Source organism: Phycodurus eques, chromosome 13 (genome assembly GCF_024500275.1).
Source record: "Phycodurus eques isolate BA_2022a chromosome 13, UOR_Pequ_1.1, whole genome shotgun sequence".
Lineage (NCBI taxonomy): Eukaryota > Metazoa > Chordata > Actinopteri > Syngnathiformes > Syngnathidae > Phycodurus > Phycodurus eques.
This window is the reverse complement of record NC_084537.1, coordinates 9219166-9243420: the sequence shown is the minus strand read 5'-3', so window position 1 is coordinate 9243420 and position 24255 is coordinate 9219166. Positions and strand designations below refer to the sequence as shown.

The 24255-nt window shown below is 43.5% G+C and overlaps 3 protein-coding genes and 1 long non-coding RNA gene across 5 annotated transcripts in view; 2 read left to right on the top strand and 2 right to left on the bottom strand.

Annotated features, from left to right (window-relative positions):
• Positions 1-2120: 2120 nt before the first annotated feature.
• Positions 2121-8027, bottom strand: si:ch211-106k21.5 (chondroadherin-like protein). The gene is made up of 2 exons (XM_061694170.1): positions 7847-8027; positions 2121-6647 (listed from the first exon to the last, which is right to left on the bottom strand). The coding sequence occupies exon 2, from the start codon at positions 6481-6483 to the stop codon at positions 5404-5406; it is 1080 nt and encodes a 359-aa protein (XP_061550154.1). The 5' UTR covers positions 6484-6647; positions 7847-8027; the 3' UTR covers positions 2121-5403.
• Positions 8028-10345: 2318 nt separating this feature from the next.
• ndufv2 (NADH:ubiquinone oxidoreductase core subunit V2) lies at positions 10346-20799 on the top strand. Its single transcript, XM_061695130.1, has 8 exons — positions 10346-10485; positions 10712-10765; positions 12784-12846; positions 14970-15086; positions 15159-15327; positions 17660-17769; positions 18868-18944; positions 20628-20799. The coding sequence occupies exons 1-8, from the start codon at positions 10444-10446 to the stop codon at positions 20719-20721; spliced, it is 726 nt and encodes a 241-aa protein (XP_061551114.1). The 5' UTR covers positions 10346-10443; the 3' UTR covers positions 20722-20799.
• Positions 13777-22863, bottom strand: LOC133412082 (uncharacterized). The gene is made up of 3 exons (XR_009769730.1): positions 22183-22863; positions 15466-15496; positions 13777-15357 (listed from the first exon to the last, which is right to left on the bottom strand). It is a non-coding gene; the product is annotated as an uncharacterized LOC133412082 (long non-coding RNA).
• Positions 22303-24255, top strand: part of ankrd12 (ankyrin repeat domain 12) — a 47352-nt gene continuing 45399 nt past the window's right edge. Inside the window, exon 1 of one of the 2 annotated variants that reach the window (XM_061695128.1) lies at positions 22303-22591. The gene's annotated coding sequence lies outside the window, so the exon portion shown is untranslated. The remainder of the gene's footprint in view (positions 22592-24255) is intronic. The other variant, XM_061695129.1, reaches the window with a different exon arrangement.

The window sequence follows — 24255 nt, the reverse complement described above, 5'->3', positions numbered from 1 at the left end:
GGCTTGGGGTATCGTTAGCGTTTAAATTTACTCACCAATTGTTGCTATTCTTGTGAGGGCTTTGTCTCTAACCCCCGCAAATTGTATTTACGTATGTTTTTACACTGTAGAGGATCACATTGTACTAATACAAACCCCAATTCCAATGAAGTTGGGACATTGTCTAAAACATTAATAGAATCACAATACGATTTGAAAATCCCTTTCAACTTGTATTCAACCTAATACACTACAAAAGTCAAAATATTTCATGTTCAAACTGATAAACTATTGTTTTTTCTGGATCTTCCCTTTCCCTTTTCACTCATCAACCTTCTGCTGATATTATGGACCGTAGATAATGAAATCCCTAAATTCCTTGCAATTGCACATTGAGGAACATTGTCCTTAAACTGTTCGACTATTTTCTCACGCACTTGTTCACAAAGAGGTGAACCTCACCCCATCTTTGTTTGTGAATGACTGAGCAATTCAGGGAAGTTCCTTTTATACCCAAACATGGCACCCACCTGTTCCCAATTAGCCAGTTCACCATGTTCCAAACAGGTGTTTGATGAGCATTCCTCACCTTTCCCAGTCCTTTTTGCCACCTGTCCCAGCTTTTTTGGATCATCCATCCATTTTCTGAGCCGCTTCTCCTCACTAGGGTCGCGGGCGTGCTGGAGCCTATCCCAGCTATCATTGGGCAGGAGGCGGGGTACACCCCGATCGCAGGGCACATACAAACAAACAACCATACGCACTCACATTCACACCTGCGGGCAATTTAGAGTTTTCAATTAACCCGACCATGTGGGTTTTTTTGGGATGTGGGAGGAAACCGGAGTGCCCGGAGAAAACCCACGCAGGCACGGGGAGAACATGCAAACTCCACACAGGCGGGGTCGGGGATTGAACCCCCCTCCTCAGAACTGTGAGGCTGAACCTCTAAACAGTCGGCTACCGTGCCGCCGCCAATTAACTTAGCAACATGAAATTTAGTGGGCATTACTATCTAGAGTAGAACAACAACAAAAAAATTTAAGACCAAAAACACAAAGGACGTCTGCCCTTTTGGTTTGATGCATGGCAACGAAATTTATTGACTCGCAATAACACTTTTATTACAAAGTCAGCCCCCAAAGCCAGTTAACCTTAGTAACATGAAATTTGGTGGGCATGTTACCATGAGCAGACCAAGTTACAGTACAAGTTTCAAGAACATGTACCCGAAAGGTCACATGAAGGCTGCTATTTCTAATTGAATCAGACATTTTCGGGTTCATTTGTCCATTTGCAGGGGTCCTTCAAACACGAGCTCATCTTATACATTTTGTTCGATTGCTACAGATTTTTATCACTTATACGTGACAGATGCGCAACGCTAACCTGAAGAGACTCAATTGCAGGTCCTACTGGCAGAAAAAAATAAATGCGATATATAATGCGTTCATTGTTCATCCCCACTGGTTGAGAGGCACACAAGCATACCAGTTGTACTTGTTTCTTATTGTTTTCCATCTGAGATGTGTCAGGCATCCTTCAAGCTGCACAACCGGAAATGTGAGTGCTGACAAAGCACAAACCGCTATGGCAAGTCCTGGCAGGACACGTTCTAGTGCATCAACAAGACCCAGACCTGGCATCTCAAGGAAATGAGCAGGATTGTCATTATTGGGATACCTAACACGGCCCTTTGCCATTTGAGTGCCGTGGAAAGATGTAATTAGTCCATTGTGTTAGCTAAAGAACAGTATAATAAAGTAGAAAAGTAGTCTTGAGTTAGCTGTGGGGGAGGTGGGGTGGGCTGGTTTGTCTTCCGGCCAGCAGGAGTACTTACACTTACTCTTCACATTTATTTATTTTTTGACTCACACTGTACATATTTCGCACATTGGGCACATTCAGGGTCCCCTGGGGGCTGGCGCGAGACATGATGACGCAGACGCCGGGCCAGGACCTGGCAAATCTTTGCTGGTCTCCGGATCAGTGGCTCCCCTTTGCTGCTCAGCCAGTCCTCCAGTTTTAATGCATCATACACCCGTCAGTGGGGACAGGGCAGTGTCAGGCTGGGGAGGACACTTGGCCAGGTGTTCTGGCACTCCGGCCTGCTCTCTGGCCCACCATGCCTTGCATGCCATTCATTCACCATGCCCCCGCTGATTTTTAATGCACTACAGGCCTGGGTGAGGGTAACGGTTGTGAGTCATAATTGCCCCATGACCGTCTTGCGGGTACTACAGGCCTGGGTGAGGGTAACGGTTGTGAGTCATAATTGCCCCATGACCATCTTGCCTCACCCCCACCAGTCTCCCCAATTATAATGCATGACATCCCACATCACATGATCAGGGTACAGGGACAATCCTTGCCAGTCGGAGACCTGGTAACCATAGTAAAAGGGTGGGTGGTGGGTATTCACATTTCTCTTGGCTTCATTCCTCCCCCTCCCACACCTTTATGGCTGTCGGGCAACGGGGAAACGGGTCCCCCTCTCCCCTTGGATCCCCTGGCTTCCTCTCCCCTCTCCTGGCGCCCTCGCCCGTCATTGCTCGTGGCTGGCGCTTGCTTGACATGGGCTCATTGTTGGCGGGCTCCTGCCTTCTCGGGTGGCAGCTGGGTCCTGTGTTGGCCATGTTGTTGGTTGAGGACCCCCCATGCTTTCCGGGCGTGGCGGGGGTGGTGTCAGCGATGGGGTGTGCTGGGTGATGGTGGGCACAAGGATTAGGCGTGGGGGTTGGTGGTCTGGTCCACTGGCCCCCTCCCTTGGGGGCTGGTGGGGTGCTTCGGTTTGGTTGGGGCACCGCCCTCGGTCCTTGGGTTTGAGTGGCGTCCCCCAATCTGATTCCCCCACAGGATGGACGTGCTGGCTTGGCCCCCCTTGTGGGTGGAGGGGGCTGGGCCCGCTTTTTCCCCGTGTGCCAGCACAGCAACTCTGTTCACCAGTTGACTAACATGCATGTGATATGGTGTTTATTCACTAATAAGTTCCACAGACAGGCTAAAGCAGGGGTGTCAAACTCATTTTAGTTCACGGGCCACATTCACCCCACTTTGATCTCAAGTGGGCCGGACCAGTATATTTGTGGCCTTATAAACAATAAATAACGACAGTTTGATTTTTTTACCATTTTTTTGGGTGCATGTAATTATAGCTACATTTGTGAAAATACATTTATTGATTATTATCTTGGCAGCACGGTGGACGACTGGTTAGAGTGTCTGCCGCACAGTTCTGAGGACCGGGGTTCAATCCCCGGCCCCGCCTGTGTGGAGTTTGCACGTTCTACCCGTGCCTGCCTGGGTTTTCTCCGGGCACGCCAGTTTCCTCCCACATCCCAAAAACATGCGTGGTAGGTTAATTGACAACTCTAAATTGCCCATAGGTGTGAATGTGAGTGCGAATGGTTGTTTGTTTGTATGTGCCCTGCGATTGGCTGGCAACCAGTTCAGGGTGTACCCCGCCTTCTGCCCGATGATAGCTGGGATAGGCTCCAGCACGCCCGTGACCCTAGTGAGGAGAAGCGGCTCAGAAAATGGATGGATGGAATAAATTAAACAGAGGGAGTATTTCCAACTCTCGTTACACAGCAAAACTGTTCCAGCACAAAAGACAAACAGATCCACCATTCTGCATGGCAACGCTGCTGAATAGGGAAGGTAAAAAATAACAAACAAAACAAATATTGACACAAATCTTTTTTCAAACAGGCCTCAGATTAAATATAGGATTAAGGCTGGTGTCCAAAACTGTAAGTACTGAAAATGTAATCAGAATGTACATCTGTATGCTGTTTAAAGGAGACCTATCATGCATTTTTTCAGTTTAAAACAGTTTCTTGGTTTCTCTATGTACCCTTTTTCTTGTCTTGCAGTAATGAGCCTGTTTTGAGGGGTGTGTCTGTCTCATTAGTGAGCAAATGGAAAACCTTCCCCATATACAGCTTGACCAATGGGAGGTTCGACTTCACCAAGCAATCGAGTATGTGCTTCTTATCTTAAGCTACCTGTGCATCTAACAAAACTCACCATTGCCCTGCTTACCTTTTGACTTTGACATGAGTGTTTCACACAGTCTCAGGTGGTGATAATGTAAATTGGCCCCCCTGTTACATCATAGTGGGGAGAATTTCACAAGGGGTCACTCACAGACACATTTCCAGTGTTTTATTGTTTTTATATATTACAATTATACAGCTCTTAACGCATTCATTCATGGGTGAGCAAGCTAGCTGAGGCAGGATTCATTCTGGACTGGTTGGCAGCCGATCGCGGGACACATATTGTATAGACAAACAAACATTCACACTCACATTTACATTATCATATTGTCCTATGGACGAGTTAGGCTACAGTCACACTGCAGGTCAATTCCAATTTTTTGCCCAATGTGACATGTATCTGATTTTTTTTCATGTCAATGTGAACAGTAATTACAATTGCGATTTTATTCAAATCTGACCGAGGCCTCTATTGTACAGTATGTGGATATAAATTGGATATGCATCCGATAAGACTGCAGTCTGGATGCTCAGGTCACGGTCATCCGACCTATACGACCTATCAGGCTAAAACTGTCACAATTGTTCGACAAAACAGACACACACAACAAACAATGGCAGACAAAGAACCAGAAAACAGTCAGTGGTGAAAAGAAGATGCTTTAAAACTGATAAATACAGACCCGTTCCAAAAAATTTGAATATCATGGATATTATTTCCATAATTTCAGTCAAAAAGTTAAACTTTCATAAATTATAGATTCAGGGCCCACAATTTAAACCATTTCAAGTATTTATTTGTTTATTTTTACATAATTTTGGGTTCCAGCTCATAAAATCCATGAAATCAGGAATTCAAAAAATTTGAATACTGTGAAAGAAATCGGCCCAAATTTTGCAGGCCATAAATGTTACAAAGTAAGTGTCGCACACTAATCATCTACTAAACTCAAAGCATCTGCACAGGTTTCCCCAGGTCTCATTAAATTGCTTCAGGTTGGTTCAATTGTTGGGTTCAATATGGGGAAGACTGCAGATTTGACAACTGGCCAGAAGACCATCATTGATACCCTCCATAGGATGGGTAAGCAACAAAAGTTCATAGCTAAGGAGCCTGGCTATTCACAAAGTGTTGTGTCCAAGCAAAACAATGGAAAGTCTTTTTGAATGGAATTATGGAAATAAATAAACTTTTCCATGATATTCCAATTTTTTGGGGAAAGGGTCTGTACTGTATATGGGGGAATTGTTTTCAATTAACCTAACATGCATGTTTTGGGAATGTGGGAGGAAGCCAGAGTACCCAGAGAATACCAGGAAGGCCACAGGTATTCTGGAGATTCGAACACCAAACCAAACAGTAAAGGCAGATTTAGCATCCTTCGCGGCTCCACTCTTAGACACTCCCGAAAAATCCTAAACGTCAACCCTCGTGGTCCGAGTCGTCCAGTTGGATTCCCGGCACCAGGCTGTAGTATTCCGTGGACTGAGTCATGTAAGCTTTTTCCCGGTCGGTTGAGTCTTTCAGAACTTCTGTCACACTAACTGCATCTTGCTCAGACCTGCTGGGTCTCCTCCCATTAGACCCTGAGTGAAGCGAATCCATGGACCCCAGCGGGACCTCCTCGTCTTCATTGGTGCTTGCCAGCATCTTGGAAGCCGGGATAGGGATCCCCTCCCCAAGGTGGTCTGCTGACTTCTGCGTCGGGTCCCTGTCCCCGTTGGACACGGTGCCTCTGGAGCTGGAGGTCTGTTTTTTGGATGCCCCGAATGCTGGGGCCTCCTTCCTCTTCCTACCGCAGCACCAGCACACTAGCAGGGTGGCGAGGATGAGGATTGGTAGTGCCACGAAGAGGGTGGTAAGGCTGGCCGGCCGGCATGCGTCGCTCAGCTTGGCCGAGCGCGCCACCCGACCCGCCAGGGTCCAGGGCGTGGCACACGTCAGGTTTCTCGCCAGCTCCTCCCCTTCCAAGATCTCCATGAAGGAACAGGAGCACTCCCAGGGGTTCCCATCCAGCTCCAGGCTCTGGAGGACGCGCCTCTGTAGCACCGACGCCGGCAGGGAGCGCAGTTGGTTCTCCCGCAGGTCCAGCCGTAGCAGGTTATCTGAGTCCTGCAGGAATCCCACAGGGAGCGCCACTAGCATGTTCCGGCTCAGATCCACCACCTTCAGACGGGGCTGTCCTGCCAGGAAGTAGCGCGGTAATGCTGCAATTCCATTGTGCGCTAGGTAGACCTTTTCCAGTAGGGATGCCCCCACGCTGGATAGCTCCAGGGAGGTGATGTTGCACCTGGAGAGATCCAGAATGTGAAGGCCGGAGTGGTTGGTCAGACGTGACCATGGCACAAGGCCCAGCGTGGAACCTGAGTAGTTGAGGCAGCAGACCCCGACGGCCACCTCAGAAGGGAACTCGGACAAAATAGTGGCCGGCGGGCACAAGCACCTGCTGGCGACGACCGCCCTCAAAAGCGGGAAGACGAAGGCAGTCCACCCACCAAGCATTTCTCACAGGAGAGATCACCAAGCTTGTTCAGCAAACCACCTCAGAGGGCGGAAGTGGGCTCGTAAAGCTCCAGGCTTCTCAGAGGATGCCCAATTGCCACGGAGACATCAGGCATTGGCATGGCGTTAGAACCATCGCTAGGGATCGGGAACGTTGTGCTGGGCTGCAGAGAGGAAGCAGATGTGGAAGTTTATTCAGCATTATCTACAGTCTCCAGTGGCATAAACTTTAATAAAATCTTATGTAATTTGGCAAAATTTGTCTGGTAAAAAACTTTGTCTGTGAACATTAAAATGTTTCCAATGTTTACTCATTAAAAAAAATAGTTCTTTTTGATCATTTTGGTCTAGGGTTATATTTATTTATTGTATTTATTGTATCGTGTCCTTAGCATCTGTCTTGTAAAGAACTTCATGCAATTTTATCAACCCGGTTCTCATAGCTAGGTTTGTCTTAAGAATAGTGGAGGCTGAAGTATAAGGCTACTTTTTGAGGAAATACGGTATTCCCTGGCAGGGAGTTAGGGACTTCCTGTCATATGCAGAATGATTGTCCTTTTATTCCAAGGATGATGTTGTGTGTGTGTGTGTGTGTATGTTAATGTGTGATCTTTAAAACTGAGAACCGGGATGACCTCATTCTTCAACAATGCCACATCCTCTCCCTTTTCCTGCGATACGCCTGCATTCTCCTTATCAAACCTCCCTAAACATAACACAACATCAACATAGTTTTTTTTTTTGGCATGATTAAACATGTTGGGAAGTCAAGATGAACAATCCAAGATTTTAAAACACGCTAGTTTGCCCTTATTAGCTTTATGTTGTAGTCAGCAATATCTTTGTTTTTATATGATATGATTAAAACATGTTCTGTCGGCAAGTCAGAATGCTGTTTTGCCTTATAAGATGCACTTTGTAGTCAGAAACAGCTTTGTTTTTATGACAATTAAACATGTAGGCAAGTCACTATGAATGATCACAGTATTTAAAACAGTTTTGCCCTGATAAACTGCACTTTGTAGTCTGACATAGCTTAATTTAAGTCCAAATGAACTATTCAAGCATTTCAAAAAATTTTTATCGTTATTTGCTTCACTTCGTAGTCAGAAACAACTTTGTTTTTATGACATGATTAAACATGTAGATAAGCCAAGATATTGTACATTTTGAGCATTTTTGGGCTTATTTTAACACTTTCTCTTGAGTTTTTGAATTGCATGGCGTGCTGGGTCAAATGCTCTCCATGGTCCACGTGCTTTATGTTGTCCACCTAAGACCTTCATCCATAAAGCAACAGTACCGTGTATTCCGAGGATGTGCTACATACGTGTGCTAGATAACACTTTAAAGTGACACTCACCTGAGGTGGCCATTTGGAAGCTCAGAGCCAATTCCCAAGATGCGGAATTCCAAATATGGAGAATTTCCAAAGAATACTTAGAAGCTCGCCTTTCGACTGGCAGAGTGGAACCTCTCGTCTTTGTTCTTTTTCCTCCTCTTCCTCCTCCTTGTGTAGGAGGGTGTGTCTCCACATGTGTATACAGTTAGACTGAACACAAGGGACAGTAGCCCCCCCTTGTGGCTCTTTCAACCTTCTTACCCCAAACTTTTGCAAAAAGAAAAACTGACTAGGCAGCAGTCACTGATGGTGTGGCGGTACACTCGCCTGACTTTGGTGCGGGCAAAGTCAGGCGAGTGACTGGTGACCAGTTCAGGGTGTAATCCGCCTTTCGCCCGAAGTCAGATGGGATAGGCTCCAGCGCCCCGTGACCTTAACCAGGATAAGCGGTGTTGAGAATGGATGGATGGATGGACTAGGTGGCACGGCGGACAACTGTTTAGCACATCTGCCTCACAGTTCTGAGAACCCGGGTTCAAATCTGGCCTCACCTGTGTGGAGTTTGCATGTTCTCCCCGTGCCAGCATGGGTTTTCTCTGGGCACTCTGGTTTCCTCCCACATCCCAAAAACATGCTTGGTAGGTTAATTGCAGACTCTAAATTTGCCGTAGGTGTGAATGTGAGTGTGAATGGTTGTTTGTTTCTATGAGCCCTGCGATTGGCTGGCGACCTGTTCAGGGTGTACCCCGCCTCCCGCCCGAAGATAGCTGGGATAGGCTCCAGCACGCAGGCGACCCTAGTGAGGATAAGCAGTACGGAAAATGAATGAATGAATGAAAAACTGACTACTGATGTTGATTGAGAAGTTAATGTTGTAAAAGTAATAGTGTTGCTTCTTCTTAATGCAGGCTTTTTAATTTAAATGTACATAGGATGATTTTTAAATATATACCTAAATATGGCGGCACGGTGACCGACTGGTTAGAGCGTCTGCCTCACAGTTCTGAGGACTGGGGTTCCCGCCTGTGTGGAGTTTGCATGTTGTCCCCGTGCCTGCCTGGGTTTTTATCCGGGCACTCCGGTTTCCTCCCACATCCCAGAAACATGCATGGTAGGTTAATTGACAACTCTAAATTATCCGTAGGTGTGAATGTAAGTGCGAATGGTTGTTTGTTTGTATGTGCCCTGCGATTGGCTGGCAACCAGTTCGGGGTGTACCCCGCCTGCCCGATGATAGCTGGGATAGGCTCCAGCACGCCCATGACCCTAGTGAGGAGAAGCGGCTCAGAAAATGGATGGAATGATACCTAAATATATTTAGTAAAGGTGGAATGGTGGGCGACGGGTTAGCACAGGTGCCTCACAGTTCTGACGACCGGTGTTCAAATCCTGGCTCCACCTGTGTGGAGTTTGCATGTCCACTCCATGCCTGCGTGAGTTTTCTCCGGGTCCTTCGGTTTCCTCCCACAATCCCAAAATGCGTGGTAGGTTAATTGAAGACTCTAAATTGCCCCTAGGTGTGAAAGTGAGTGCACACCCGTGACGCTAGTGAGGGTTAGCTGTACAGAAAATGGATGGATGGATATTTAGTAAAGATATTTCAAAAAATTATTAGAATATTTTAATATACATGTGTATATATATATAATATAGAATCCATGATTAGCATAACTATGTATCATGTATACTTCAGGATGCCCAGCTAGACTTAAACATTTCTGTGTAAATGCGTGTGTACAAAACATGTGACTATTATTCAGTGCATGGAGTACCTCCCTCCTCGTCTGCTACCCAGAGATGTACTCGGACAGAGGTTGTAGTCAACCGGGGTCACCAATAGCCGTGCTCTCCTCTTGAGAAGCAAAATTGCTTCTCCAAGGTGACCACGGTAAAGCCAGCTGGTGTATTGCGCGTCCAAGCCTACGAGGGACGTGGATTCGGCCAGAGGGGAGGGGGAGGGAGGAGTGCAGTCAGGCTTGGTTCAAATCTTGCTAGCAGTTTTAGCACTACATACTGACACTGCACCTTGAAAGGGCATGGATATCATTTCTTAAATACGGTCATATATATCAAATAATATTGAAAATGCAATTACATTTTTCATAAAATATATATTATAATATTGTATTTTAATTATTATTGAATAAAAAAAACTGCATTGTATTCAAATGTGCATTTGGTAAAAACAACATAATATAATACAGTACAGGCAGCACGGTGATTTAGTGATCCCCAAAAACATGCATGGTAGGTTGATTGAAGATTCTAAATTGTCCTTAGGTGTGAGTGTGAATGGTTGTTTGTTTATATGTGCCCTGCGAATGGCTGGTGACCGGTTCAGGGTGTACACCGCCTCTCGCCCGAAGGTGCCTGGGATAGGCTCCAACACGTCCTCCAACCTTGTGAGGATAAAGCGGTACAGTAGATGGATGGATGTCTGTTTTCCAAACTGGAGTTTCACTCGGCGATTCGTTAGCTCTGCGCCTGCGCAGTTTGGCCTCAGTCCGACTCTCCACATCAGGCATTGTTAATCAAGCGTCGAGTCGCTCACCTCGCTATTCGCTGCTGTCGTACCGTATGTTTGTTGACTCAACCGGGACCCAACGTCAATCCTCGGAATGTTGTTGTCCTTTCTTGCTCGATCTGCGGTGTCACAGACGGTACGAAAGACAATGATTGTGACAGTTTACGTGCATTTGTAGCAAATTTAGTAATCGCGTTTGTTATGAAATAGAATGACTCCTCACAAGGGCAAAGCGGTGGAGGCCGTTTAGCTAACGTTAGCACGCTAGCCGGTTTTGCGAGTTGTGTATAGTGTGAATCTGGGCAGTTAATATATTTATTAAGCGGAAACATGGGCTTAGCTGTTCATTCTTTGCTTCCCAGGTGAGGGGTCTTCATCGATCTGCTGCTCGCACCGGAGCTGGTGGCATATTTGTGGTGAGTTTAATGTAGTAATTGACACTCTTATCATATGTAAATAACTCATTTGATGAATGCTTTGAACGCAATCCGTTGACTGTCCCCAGAAGTCCCAAAAGACAAATGTAATGTATGCTTCCATAATCAAACTGTCGCCATCGTGCAATCTTTATTAACCGTACATGTGATGTTTTCATAAACATAGTAACATTGTAACTCATACAAGTATAGGGAAAAAAAGTTAAATTAAAGCAGCCATGATGATGGGCCCTGGCATCCCCTTTCCCATGGCTAATCCTCGAAACTATCATAAATGTTTGATGCTATAGTTTACCCACACTAGATGGCGTAAGGCAAAACAATTTAGTATCACTCATCTGTGTAGGTAGGTTACCTGCTTTTGGCTCATTTGAACCCTAGAAAGAATTGGTCAAATGGCTGCTTCAAACTATAATGTTTGACTTCCTGCTCAATTTTGTAAATGGGTCTTTGAGACTTTTTCGTGCATTCTGTTATTCTAAATGCATCCACAGAATTCCGTGATTTTTTTTTTCTTTAAACATTCCAAGGGGGTACGAGTGAGTGTGAAATGGCTTTTTTAAACTCTTCAATGGTCTATGGGCATGAGTCCTTGATACTTGTTAGTGTCTCCTGCCATGATAGTCATGTCTTCCCAGTTTTGTATCCATCCATCCATCCATTTTCTGAGCCGCTTATCCTCACAGGGGTCGCGGGAGTGCTGGAGCCTATCCCAGCTATCATCGGGCAGGAGGCAGGGTACACCCTGGACTGGTTGCCAGCCAATCGCAGTCACATTCACACCTACGGGCAATTTAGAGTCTTCAATTAACCTACCTACATCGTTGAAAATGGTGTGGGGGCAAATTTTTTCTCACGTAACCTGATGTACGACTGACTGGGAAATGACTGCAAATTAGTAAAATCTTACACAATTTACGTAGTCCTTCCACATTTCTCATCAGATTCAAATGATCCCAAATTCAAAATGTACAGCTCATTTGGGATATCGTCAGAACTATTTTTCACTTTCCAGAAATTCTTCCTTTTCCCAGTATTCCACATTGCCGTGACAAAATTCATGAATTAATATAGATATGTAACAATTGGCGGCATGGTGACCGACTGGTTAGCACATCTGCCTCACAGTTCTGAGGACCTGGGTTCAAATCTGGCCTCCCCTGCGTGGAGTTTGCATGTTCTACCTGTGCCTGCGTGGGTTTTCTCCGGGTACTCCAGTTTCCTCCCACATCCCAAAAACATGCTTGGTAGGTTAATTATAGACTCTAAATTTCCCGTAGGTGTGAATGTGAGTGCGAATGGTTGTCTATGTGTGCCCTGTGATTGGCTGGCGACCAGTTCAGGGTTTGCCCCGCCTCTCACCGAAAGATAGCTGGGGTAGGGTCCAGCATGCCCGTGACCCCAGTGAGGATAAGTGATATGAAAAATGGATGGATTGGATGGATTTAACAATTTTGCCTGTCTACATTGACAGATGCAAATCATTCCAACTTCAAATTATTTAGCTTATTCATGACATATATCAGATCATCTCGCCATATTTCTTAACCGATTGAAACCATTTCAACCTAAAAATGTCTGTTACGGCTTTTTCTTTCTTATTTGTGATGCCACCACAGAACGATACAATTGATGTGAGAAGGTCTGACTTTTAACAGACGTAAATGGAAATACACTATTAAACACCACTAGGTGACAGTATTGCTTAGCAAAGAGCTTCCTGTTCTTTGTGTCGTCTTCAAATTGCTAGTAGTTGCACTTTATATTAATTACACTAGTATGACTGTTTATGGTATGAAGGTGTTCATTAGAACAATGTTGGTGCAGTTAATATAGCTTTTATGCAACCAATGAATTGATTTAACATTATTTCCTATGAGAGAAATACTTATGAAGTCAACTAGCATCACGGAAGAGATTATGTTCTAATCTGGAGGTTCCGGTGTACTTTTCCACATGCTAACAGAGACACCTTCTTCTCTCTGGCATCTTTTCAGCACAGAGACACAGCAGACAACAATGCAGACACGCCATTCGAGTTCACAGAGGAGAACAAAAGGGTAACCACTCACAAAATGTGACATGTATTACTACTACTAAATTGTCATGTGTTGCACTACCTCTGAGTTATCTTTTAAAAGTTACTTAAGCAAAATAAGTGCAGAAATATAGAGTTGGTATTAACTATAAAGGAGACAATTTAAAGCACTTCCGCGACAAGTAAAAATTTTGCGACTTTTTGTGACATTATTGGAAACGCCCTTCAGCATGAGATGTTCACTCTTCTTGGTCAAGGCTGCAAATAAACGGCGCTTGTTGCGAAGCCACCACTGGCTAATTTAACCATATGCACCCATATCGCAACCACCTATAAAGATTTGATGATGTTTTCACTGGTGGACGCAACAGTTCATCTCTGCATCTAGACTGCAAATAAACCACCACACTATTCCCACCAGTACCAATACAGATTGTATTGTATTTTCCTTGGTGGAGGCAGCACTTCATCACCAAGTAGCCAAAATAGATAGACTTTGTCAATTTTTGTGCAGATCTGTGCATGTGGAGCATGCAGTGGCCACATGGGCAAACACAAATACCCCTCGCCCCACATCGTCAACTTAGCCCAGGGGTCGGCAACCCACGGCTACAGAGACACGTGGCACCCGGTGGCTTTAAAAAAAAATTATCACGAGTAAGTAATTTTCATCTGAGTTGGTTAGTTTTTTAAATGTATTTAACAATATGTTAAATGTAGGCTTTACACAATCAGGATTTTTGGGACCAATCACAGCTCAGCAAGTTTAAAAAAAAAAAAAACGATTACTGATCATCGATCCGATCACTAGATGGAGCAATGTGTCTATTTAAATGACTTGTTCATTTACTGTATATACTTGTGTACTGTATACTGAGTATCTTGAAGTATTCTCTATTCAGGTCATGTATTCTAATCAGTCAGGTCAAACCAACATTACTTGACAGAAATAATGGGTGCTAACTTACTTTTATTAAATTACTTTATTGTAATTACTTCACACACACCGAAATTTTAGAGTATGATTCGACATAACGTTTACGTACAACCGTTATGTAGGCTAGCAAACCAGTGCTAGCGCTAACGTTTTGTTGCCTGCTTGCAAGTCGTATCGTATTAAAACTACGTGAACATACCTCAAGCAATCCTTGAATTAAAGTCCTCTCCCAAGCACCGGTGACCACCAGCACACGTTTTCCCCCGTTTTGTGTGTTTTTATACACACGACGCGATCCATTGTTGTCGTCACAATGGTAACGAGTGTATCCGGTCGCGTTTGAGTTGGCAAGATAAACCCCAGTGATCGTAAAAGACGGGATGCGGTGGTATCGGAATACAAGATTTTATTGCAGTAGTCTGACATAGTGCAATCGTGAAAGACCAAATTTGTCTTGTAGTCTGATCCACGCATTACGTGTTGTCTGTCTCAGACATGTTGTCTGTTACACACCTCTGACATGTTTAAAAAAATAAATAAAAAAAATTTATAAACAACTTCATTTCAACTATTTACAGTACTGCGTCAAAAAAAAAAATAGGCTAAAAATAAAATAGCTTTTGGATTCAAATATACTGTACACGATGGCGACGTGGAGTAAATATCTTTTGCGGAGCCTATCAATGACGTCATTGATCGGATCGGCGAATTATGACGTTAAAACCGATCAACATAAAATGCTAATTATCGGCCGATACCGATCAAACCGATCAGATCAGTGTAAAGTCTACAATAGACAACATCTGCTAGCCCGAGGCTGAGCTGCACTGTGTTGGTTTACGCAGTGTCATGTGCCAGTGATTCCTGACCACCTTGCTTTGGCATATTGTGGCGTGAGAGATCAACAGATGGTCCAATTAGTTAAATTGGTTGGACAATTAATATTCATTTACTACAACAATGTATCTTTCTTCATCTACCTATGCCAACAACGTATAATGACAGGGAGAACAATGAAATGCACTTCCATTAGATGGCAGATCTAATTAACGTATCCACTTACTGCGATTCATACAACGAAAACATTTTGTTCACCCATACTAGTTAACTGTAATTGTTTCTTAGGTAACTGCTCAATTTGTTGGTTGTTTCATGATTTTTTTTTTCTTTGCGGTGTCATCCTCAGACATGTTTTATTTTGTCCATAGAGAATTGAAGCCATAATTTCCATGTACCCTGTTGGCCACAAGCAAGCAGCCACCATCCCTGTGTTGGATTTAGCCCAGAGACAACACGGATGGCTCCCTGTCACCGTCATGAACAAGGCGAGTTTCACCTCGACGGGGCATGAGAGAGAAAAATACAGAAGCTTGATTGAACACGTTGTTGTCCTTCAGGTGGCTGAAGTGCTGGAGATCCCGCCCATGAGAGTGTACGAGGTGGCCACCTTCTACACCATGTTCCAGCGCCAGCCTGTGGGCAAGTACTTAATCCAGATCTGCACCACCACGCCGTGCATGCTGTGCAACTCGGACAGCATTCTGGAGGCCATCAAGAACAAGCTGGGTAAGGAAGGAAGGAAGGGCAGGAGAGCACCTTTTTCCAATGAAGAGTATGTAAACAAGAAGGGGGAAACATCGTTTATATTGGATATTTTCTCATATAAACATGCAAATATACAGATGTGAGGGCAATTCATCTTACCTGTTTGCTTCAGTGGCAAATACAAATCCATCTTAAAAAAAAAAAAAAAAAAAATGCATGGTGAAAAACCTTTTTGTTTTGTCAGTTATTTCAGAAAGTGAAACTCAGAGCATCATTACACATAAATTGAAATATATCAAGCCTTTCTTTCCTGCAATTTTGGTAACTATGGTAAGCAAAATTAAGTGTATCTGAAAATTTGAATTGTGAAAAAGTTCAGTATTGGAAACTCATGGTGTCATAGCCTGATCAGCTAATTAACTCAAAACAGCTGCAAAGGTTTCTTCCACAATCATCGGAATGACTGCTGACATGACAGATGTCTAATTCATGTAAAAGGAGGCCCAACCAAGTTTTGAGTGCATAGAAAACAACATACCTTTCAGAAGCCTGACATTTGTATGTAAAACAACCTTTTTTGATTGGTCTTATGTAGTAATCTTATTTTCTGAGACACTGAATTTTAGGTTTTCCATTATCCGTAAACCATAATCATCGAAATTACAATAAAGACTTAAAATATTTCACTGTGTAATTAATCTATAAAATAACAGTTTCACTTTCTCAAATGACTGACATAAAAAAAAAAATCCTTTTTACAATATTCTAATTTCTTTTTAATGTACCTGTTCTGAACACTCACTATTGGTAGTGGGTTTGGACCAAGACCCAACACGAATAGCAGAAATCTGCTAATAATGGACACCCCTACCCCTCTAAAAATAGTCTACATTAATAGTTTAAAACTTGAATATACCCCAAACTATGATGCCAAAATATTTTTAATTTGAAGTTCATATGAAAAGATTACCCTGGAAACTAAGACTTACAACTGATTAAGAAATAATGTACCGAAAGTGCGAGGACGCTTAAGTGCAACTTGCTGCGTCATAACCTGTAAAAGTATCACCTACTATGTCAATTTTTTAAAGAAGATATATTTTCAAAAATATCACAATAAATGATATTGTTGCTTTTATGGCTCTGAAATCATGAAAAATAAGGCCCGTCCTCGAGCTGCAAGACTGGGTGTTTGGTCCGTTGAAGACGAGCCCTTCATCTGTCAATCAAATATACTTTGACGTTTGCTGTCGTCAACTACTGGCTGAATAACCTGCCACTGAGGTTAATATTAATAAAACCGTTGACGTTTTAAACTACTTTGCCGTGGGGGAGCGAGGTGTTTAGCTTCTTAGCTCCCAGGCTAACGAACATAGTAAACTGTTAACATTCCTGTGTGTGTTAATTGAGGACTCACACAATAACACTGAGCGAAGCGCTGATGTTTGAAATGACTTGGCCGCGGTGGAGCCTGCTGGTTAGCTCTTTAACTCGTTAGCTTGTGGGCTAGTTCGTTAGCTTACGAGCTAGCGAAACTAAACGGTTAACTTTCCTGTGTGTGTGTGTTAATTGGGGACCAACACACACAACAACTCGGAGCGAAGCGCTGACATTTTAAACGACATTGCCGCGGTACATCGAGCCGTTTAGCTCCTTCACTTGCTAGCTCGTTAACTCACAGGCTAGCGAACATTATAGTAACAGGGTTTTTTCCCTAAAGTGTCTCTTTTGTGTAAATCAACGCGCTGCACGAGGCGCAAGGCTGTGGAGTATTGGACGGAGCCAACACCGGCAAGAGTGTAACGGTCCGCCGGCGTTCCATGAGCCCACTAGCATCAAATGACACAGCCATCCAACGCTGTTGGCTCACTGTGTGATTCGCCTCCCAGCTCACCACGACGACGACAATTTATCGAGTCCGGAAAAACGATTGTGTGCATTTTATTTATCAGACAATAAGTCGATATAGTAAGTATCGTGACAGGCTAGTACTTTATTATTACCTTTATGGCTCAGTTATGCATAAATAAATAAATTTTAAAAAATTTATATGTTACACCGCTATATTCTGGTTCACCTACCGCAACCCCCGCTACATTGTGTTTTTGTGTGTGTGTGTGTGGAATGTATTTACTTTGGTATCACAGAAATTTTAATTCCCTCACATTTGGGAAAGGAGAGCCACAGTCGCTGATGATTTTGTTTGTCAGCTGTTTATTGAATGTCAGGAGAACAGTAAAACAGAAACACAATGAGCACAGTTATGCAGGAGCTGCTGTTGGTCACAGCTCATGCCCAGACACTTGTATGCAGACTCGCCAAAGCTTGAGTGCGTGTTGTATTGTGAACACAGGTATCAAGGTTGGCGAAACGACAGCAGACAAGATGTTCACACTAATCGAGGTGGAATGCCTAGGCGCCTGTGTCAACGCGCCCATGGTGCAGATCAATGACAACTATTACGTGAGTGCTTCATCTATTTAGAATTTAGGAATGACCAGAACTGCCGATGTAAAGTCTACTCTGAAGATACCGTACTACCTTATATAGCCTCAGTTCTCATACAGCGGTGCCTTCACTTAGGAGTTTAATTCATCCCGTGACCACGCTGGTAATTTAAATCATCTTTCCCCATTGAAATGAATGGAAGTGTCATTAATCCCTTGCAGCGCCCTAACAAAAAAAACATTTTACCTTTTTTATTTATTTTAAATACGAAAAATAGTGCTCTACAGTATGGTACTTTATAAAAACAGAGTCATTAGATGGAATATAAAGAATTAGTTTGTGGATCATCATTCTCTGGGCATTGCTGTGTGTACCTTGGCCACCAGGGGCGCAGTATAATACATACAGGCCTACTTATGTCGAATCATGCTCTAAAATTTCGGTGTGCGTCTGAAGTAAATTAATGACACTAAAGTAATTAAATTACAGTAAGTTAGCACCCATTATTTCTGTAATGTTGGTTTTACCTGACTGATTAGAATACATGACCTGAATAGAAAATTCTGAACTTCTGTCTATATTCATCTTTTTATCTGAAACCCAAATGTCTTTAGTATACAACAAAAACAAAGGAATTGACCTTGCCGTTCCAATACTTTTGGAGGCGACTGTATATAGAGAATGTGAGCAGAGAGTTTGTCTAAACGTTTTGGAATAGATTTATTTACGTGTTAAAATACATAAGCGGTACAGAAGATGGATGGATTATATAATATGAAGTGCCCAGCAGACATGGCATCTGTAAAGCTGACGCTTATGGCGAAGTATATCGTGCAAGAAAGAGAGTGACAGGTTTGGAGTGGATTAGTATTATTCATTTGTGGTTAAAAAAGTGCCTTTGTACAAATAACCTGTGGTTGGTTGGTTGGTTAATTAGACAAATAATTCACCACAGAATCAAAGTTGCACATTCCATCCGTTTACAGCTTTCGCTACAAAATAGGAAGTAGCATTTTTTATTTATTTATTTTTTTTATTTTATTTTTTTTTTAAACTACTGTTGAGCCTTTGTGGGGGTCTGCTCCACTAGCAGTATAATTATTTCTTTTCCAGGAGGACCTCACCCCAAAGGATATAGAGCATATTATTGACGAGCTCCAAGCAGACAGAATCCCGCCACCAGGGCCCAGGTACAATCGTAACACGTTTAGTACGACACTGAACAAAAATATAAACGTAACACTTGTTTTTAATCCTATTTTTCATGAGCTGGACTCCAAGGTCTAAAACTTTTTAGACATACACAAAAGGGAATTTCCCTCAAATATTGTTCACAAATCTGTCTTAATCTGTGTTAGTGAGCATTTTTCCTTTGGTGAAATAATCCATCCCACCTCACAGGTGTGGCATATCAAGATGCTGATTAGACAGCATGATTATTGCACAGGTATGCCATAGGCTCGCCACAATAAAAGGCCACTCTGAAATATGCAGTTTTATCACACAGCACAATGCCACAGATGTCGCAAGTTCTGAGGGAGCATGCAATTGGCATGCTGACTGCAGGAATGTTCACCAGAGTTGTTGCCCGTGAATTGAAAGTTCATTTCTCTACCATTCGCCGTTTCCAAAGGCATTTCAGACAATTTGGCAGTACATCAAACCGGCCTCACAACCGAAGACCATGTGTAACCACACCAGCCCGGGACCTCCACATCCAGCATGTTCACCTGTCTGAGACCAGCCACCAGGACAGCTGCTGGAACAATCGGTTTGCATAACCAAAGAATTTCTCCACAAACTGTCAGAAACCGTCTCAAGGGAGCTCATCTGCATGCTCGTCGTCCTCATCGGGGTCTCGACCTGACTGCAGTTCGTCATAACCGACTTGAGTGGGCGAATGCTCACATTCTATGGCGTCTGGCACGTTAGAGAGGTGTTCTCTTCTCGGATGAATCCCGATTTTCACCGTTCAGGGCAGATGGCAGGCAGCCTGTTTGGCGTTGTGTGGGTGAGCAGTTTGCTGATGTCAACGTTGTGGATCGAGTGGCCCGTGGTGGCGGTGGGGTTATGGTATGGGCAGGCGTATGTTATGGGCAACGAACGCAGGTGCATTTTATTGATGGCATTTTGAATGGACAGACATACCGTGATGAGATCGTGAGGCCCATTGTTGTGCCATTCGTCCACGACCATCATCTCATGTTGCAGCATGATAATGCACAGCCCCATGTTGCAAGGAACTGTACACAATTCCTGGAAGCTGAAAACATCCCAGTTCTTGCATGGCCAGAATACTCCCCGGACATGACATTGAGCATGTTTGGGAAGCTCTGGATCGGCATACACGACAGCTTGTTCCTGCCAATATCTACCAACTTTGCACAGAGGAGTGGACCTACATTCCACAGACCAACAACAGCCTGTCCATATAAATAAAATCGATTAATCAATCGTCCAGTCCTTCAACCACCTGATCAACTCTATGCAAAGATGTGTTGCATTGCGTGAGGCAAATGGTGGTCACACCAGATTCTGACTGGTTTTCTGACCCCCACAATAAAGAAAAACTGCACATTTCAGAGTGGCCTTTTATTGTGGCCAGTCTAAGGCACACCTGTACAATAATCATGCTGTCTATGCTGTCTCATCTTGATATGCCACACCTGTGAGGTGGGATCTCCACAAAGGAGAAATGCTCACTAACACAGATTTATGAACAATATTTGAGGGAAATGGCCTTTTGTGTATGGAGAAAAAGTTTTAGATCTTTGAGTCCAGCTCACGAAAAACGGGAGCAAAAACAAAAGTGTTGTTTATATTTTTGTTCAGTTTATTTAACCTGACTGATGTTTTCTTTTTTCTTTTTGTAGAAATGGCCGTTTCTCCTGCGAGCCTGCTGGCGGACTAACCTCCCTGACAGAACCTCCTAAAGGGCCCGGCTTTGGCGTGAGGGCAGACTTGTAGTACACTCTGCTTTGTTGTCCAAAAGTACTTGATACTCTTGTTTGATGGGGACATATGTAAATAAATTAAATGTCTGTACCTGTGCACTTTTACTTTAGCCATGGTATTAATGCTAAATTGGTGACTGACAAGTGCTATGTCAAGCCAATTTAATCAACAAAATTACAATACACATGATGAAATAGTTTGCATTAGCGTACTTAATTATACAGTGTGGGCCAAAAGTACGTATACACTTCCATTTTATTCCTTTTATTTTGTTTCTGGCATCTGTCCTCATTTGCTTTAATTTTCAATTTTATGCATTCCTTTATGACCTTTCTTGTTTCCTTCCTACCTTCCCTCAAACATGCTTTTTATTCATACAAACTCACACCAATCATTTCTTTGCTTGAATTAAATTTTTACCTACTACCTCAGACAGAAGAGTCTACCTTCCTACCTCATTCCTTCTACATCAGACCTGCATTTTCTTCTTCCTTCTCAACTGCCTTTTCCCCCACATTTGACCCATTTCCCTCTCCTACCATATTGCCTTCCTTACACAGCAGACTTTAGATTTTTCTTCCTTCCCTCCTTCTCCCCTACCCAGCTTCCTTCCACCTCAGACCTGCTTTTTCCATCCCTTCTTTACCTCATTCGGTCGACCTCAGACCTGCTTTTTTCTGTATTCTTACCTCTTCCACCTCATAACTCATCTTTCTAATTTCCTTCCCCCCTCTTTCAGGGCTGCTTTTTATTTTTCATCCTTCGTTTGCTCAAAACGTAATTTTCTGCCTTCCTTATGCACCTGTCCAATATTGCTTTCCAATCCACTTTCTTTGTTCGTGACTAAAATTATTTGCCATTATTCATTGTACCTGTAATTAAAAAGTGTATGTCTGTTTTTGGCTCGCCTATTGAATGGAAGTAACGACTTCCTAGCCAGCGTCTTTAACAAATCCCAAAAACAACAACAAAACATGAATGAAGGCGAGCCATTGTGCTATAACGCCTTTTGTCACACACCGCTGTCACTTCCATCATTGACCCCGATGGCGCTCTCGTGTCTAGCCGGGCTCCCCCCCGCCTTTCGGCCATTTCCAAGGCCTGCTCTGCAACATGTCATAATAGGAGCATGCGCAACATGGCATAAATAAGAGTCTCTGCGCATGCGCATGATGCAAATGTCACTGCGCAACAGATTCGACAAAAACAAATTGGGTGACGGTCTTCTAAAGGAAGCTAGATAGGCTTTACTAAAAAAAAAAAATAGGCGAGGGAGATTTTAAAGAGGACGGATATTTTTTCCAGAAGGTTCTCGATCGTAACTAATGACGTCAATGCGTTTCCTCTCACACCCAAAAAAGTCACATTTACGCCCCTAAGGCTAGCACAACGCAACATTATGGCGATGATTCTTACGGGCCCAACGTTTTACGACAAGTAAAAGCTGTTAAATGGCCTTCCCACATACTGTACCTCAACCACCAGCACCAAGGACGGGGGCCAGACTCCTCCGAGCTCCGGCTGGAGGATCTTTATAAGATCGATGTAAAACTGGGTTCTGGGTCTGATGGGCTACCGCGGGCCAATCAGAGGGCCCAGACAGGTTCACGTGTTTCCCACGGACCAATCAGCCTGGCCGCTGTCGTGTTTATGCTGGTCTTTTCTCGGCTGTGGAGAGGAGGAGGAGGACGAACGAACTGGCTGCGATGTTTTCAAAAGGCGGCGATGAACGTCACTCTGCCGTAGGCTACGGTTAACGTCCGAGCTTTTTCCCCCCCTTTTTGGAAGCGGGGACGGGTGGGTGGTGGGGGGGGGGGGACGAACGAATAACGGTTTCACGTCGAGCCACCCACGGATGAGTCGACGGCGACCAACATAAACGGTAAGGCGGTGCGGCTCCTTGTTGTTGATCCGACGGACGGCGAGGCGGAATGATGCTAGTTGCTGTTAGCCCCGTGTGAGCGCCAAGCTACACTGACGTAACGTACGTGCGGGGAACTTCTTTTCATGTCTTCTTACGTTCGCTGCCACGCATGGTCATTTTTATTCAGTAGCACCTACCGTAACTAGTGAGCCGGACATCTCGATAAGCGTGGTGGGCGTGTAAGAGTTTAAATGTTCCCCGGCTGGGTTGAGTTCATGGAGCTAGCTCAGTTAGCTTCCTAGCTGGTGACGAGAGGAGGGAGGGAGGGATGAGGTTGGGGGCGATACATTGGTGAAGGTCTGCGGTGGTGGTGGTGGTGGGGCTTTTGTCTCGTGGAGCTATGCTTGTTTTGCCCGCATGTTTAACACAAAATAACATACTCCACCATGGAGTAACACGCGAGTGGAATTTGTAGTGTTATTACATTACGTTATGTCAACTTATTGGGCATTGTGAGGCTTAGGAACGTATCCCTTCTCTTGTGTTTGGGGTTGATGCTGACCTTTACACAGCATGGCAAATTAAATTTCTTTTTAGACAATGTAACACACTGTGCAACAACAGTAGTATGGTTTTTGAATAGCCAGGATCCCCACCGGCAGTCAGTCCAGCCTGGCTGTGATATTGTGACATGTTGGGGGGTGTGTTGCCTCCTGATACAAAAGCCGTCTGTCTTTTTTTACATGGCTGCCACTCACACAAAACGTCTCCGTGCACTCCAAACTGTTACTTTAGAGGCATTAAAAAATGCACAAAACGCCAAGGGTGAAAATAGGGCTAGGTGACATTGCAATCTGAATTTATTCCCCATTGCTTATAGAAAAAGCAAATGACAATGACTTTTCCCCAAAACTAATGTTTCTGGGTTTTTTATTTATTTTTATTTTTTTTTAACACCTGGGATTTTCTTTATTTGTCCTGATACCAAACAAGTTTTTTTTGGGGGGGGGAAATTCCGCCAGAATCAGCATCAGTGTCCAAATAAATATTTTTTTAGACAGATAATGTGAAAATAAGTACTGTGTCTTGGAAATAAAGCCTGTTTTGTCAAAAAGCATGCATGTCAACACGATCCTTAAGGAATAAAAATTGTACATATTCAATAATTTAACATCGTAAAACGTGCTGTGAAGCTCTATGGCTCTCTCATAGTCTTTTCTCATGTAAGGCAAGGTGACTGCCGATAAATTTGGAGCTTGGAAGCGCATACCTTGTGTCAAAAGTTTCCAACACATCAATAAATACCTCAGTTACTTTGAGCTACGGAAGCTGCTTTAAAAAAAATATATATATATACTATATTAAAAGAAATGTCCTTTATAAATAAACTTAAATTAAGCAATAAAATCGATTAATCAATTGTCCAGTCCTTCAAAGTCTGCTTTAGGCAATAAAATACGTAAACACTAAGGTCAGAACCAATGAAAGCGTTTAAATGTGTTATTAGTCTGTTGTAAATGCCTGATGCATCCAAAATAATCTCTACAGATCAAAAAAAGCATTTTCCTTATAGCAACAAAAGGAATCGGATAGAAAGTGACTGCGCAAATCCGTGTATTATGGACCACATTGGACGCCCCGCCCAAATGTTTATATTTGCCGATATTAATATCTTTTGACTG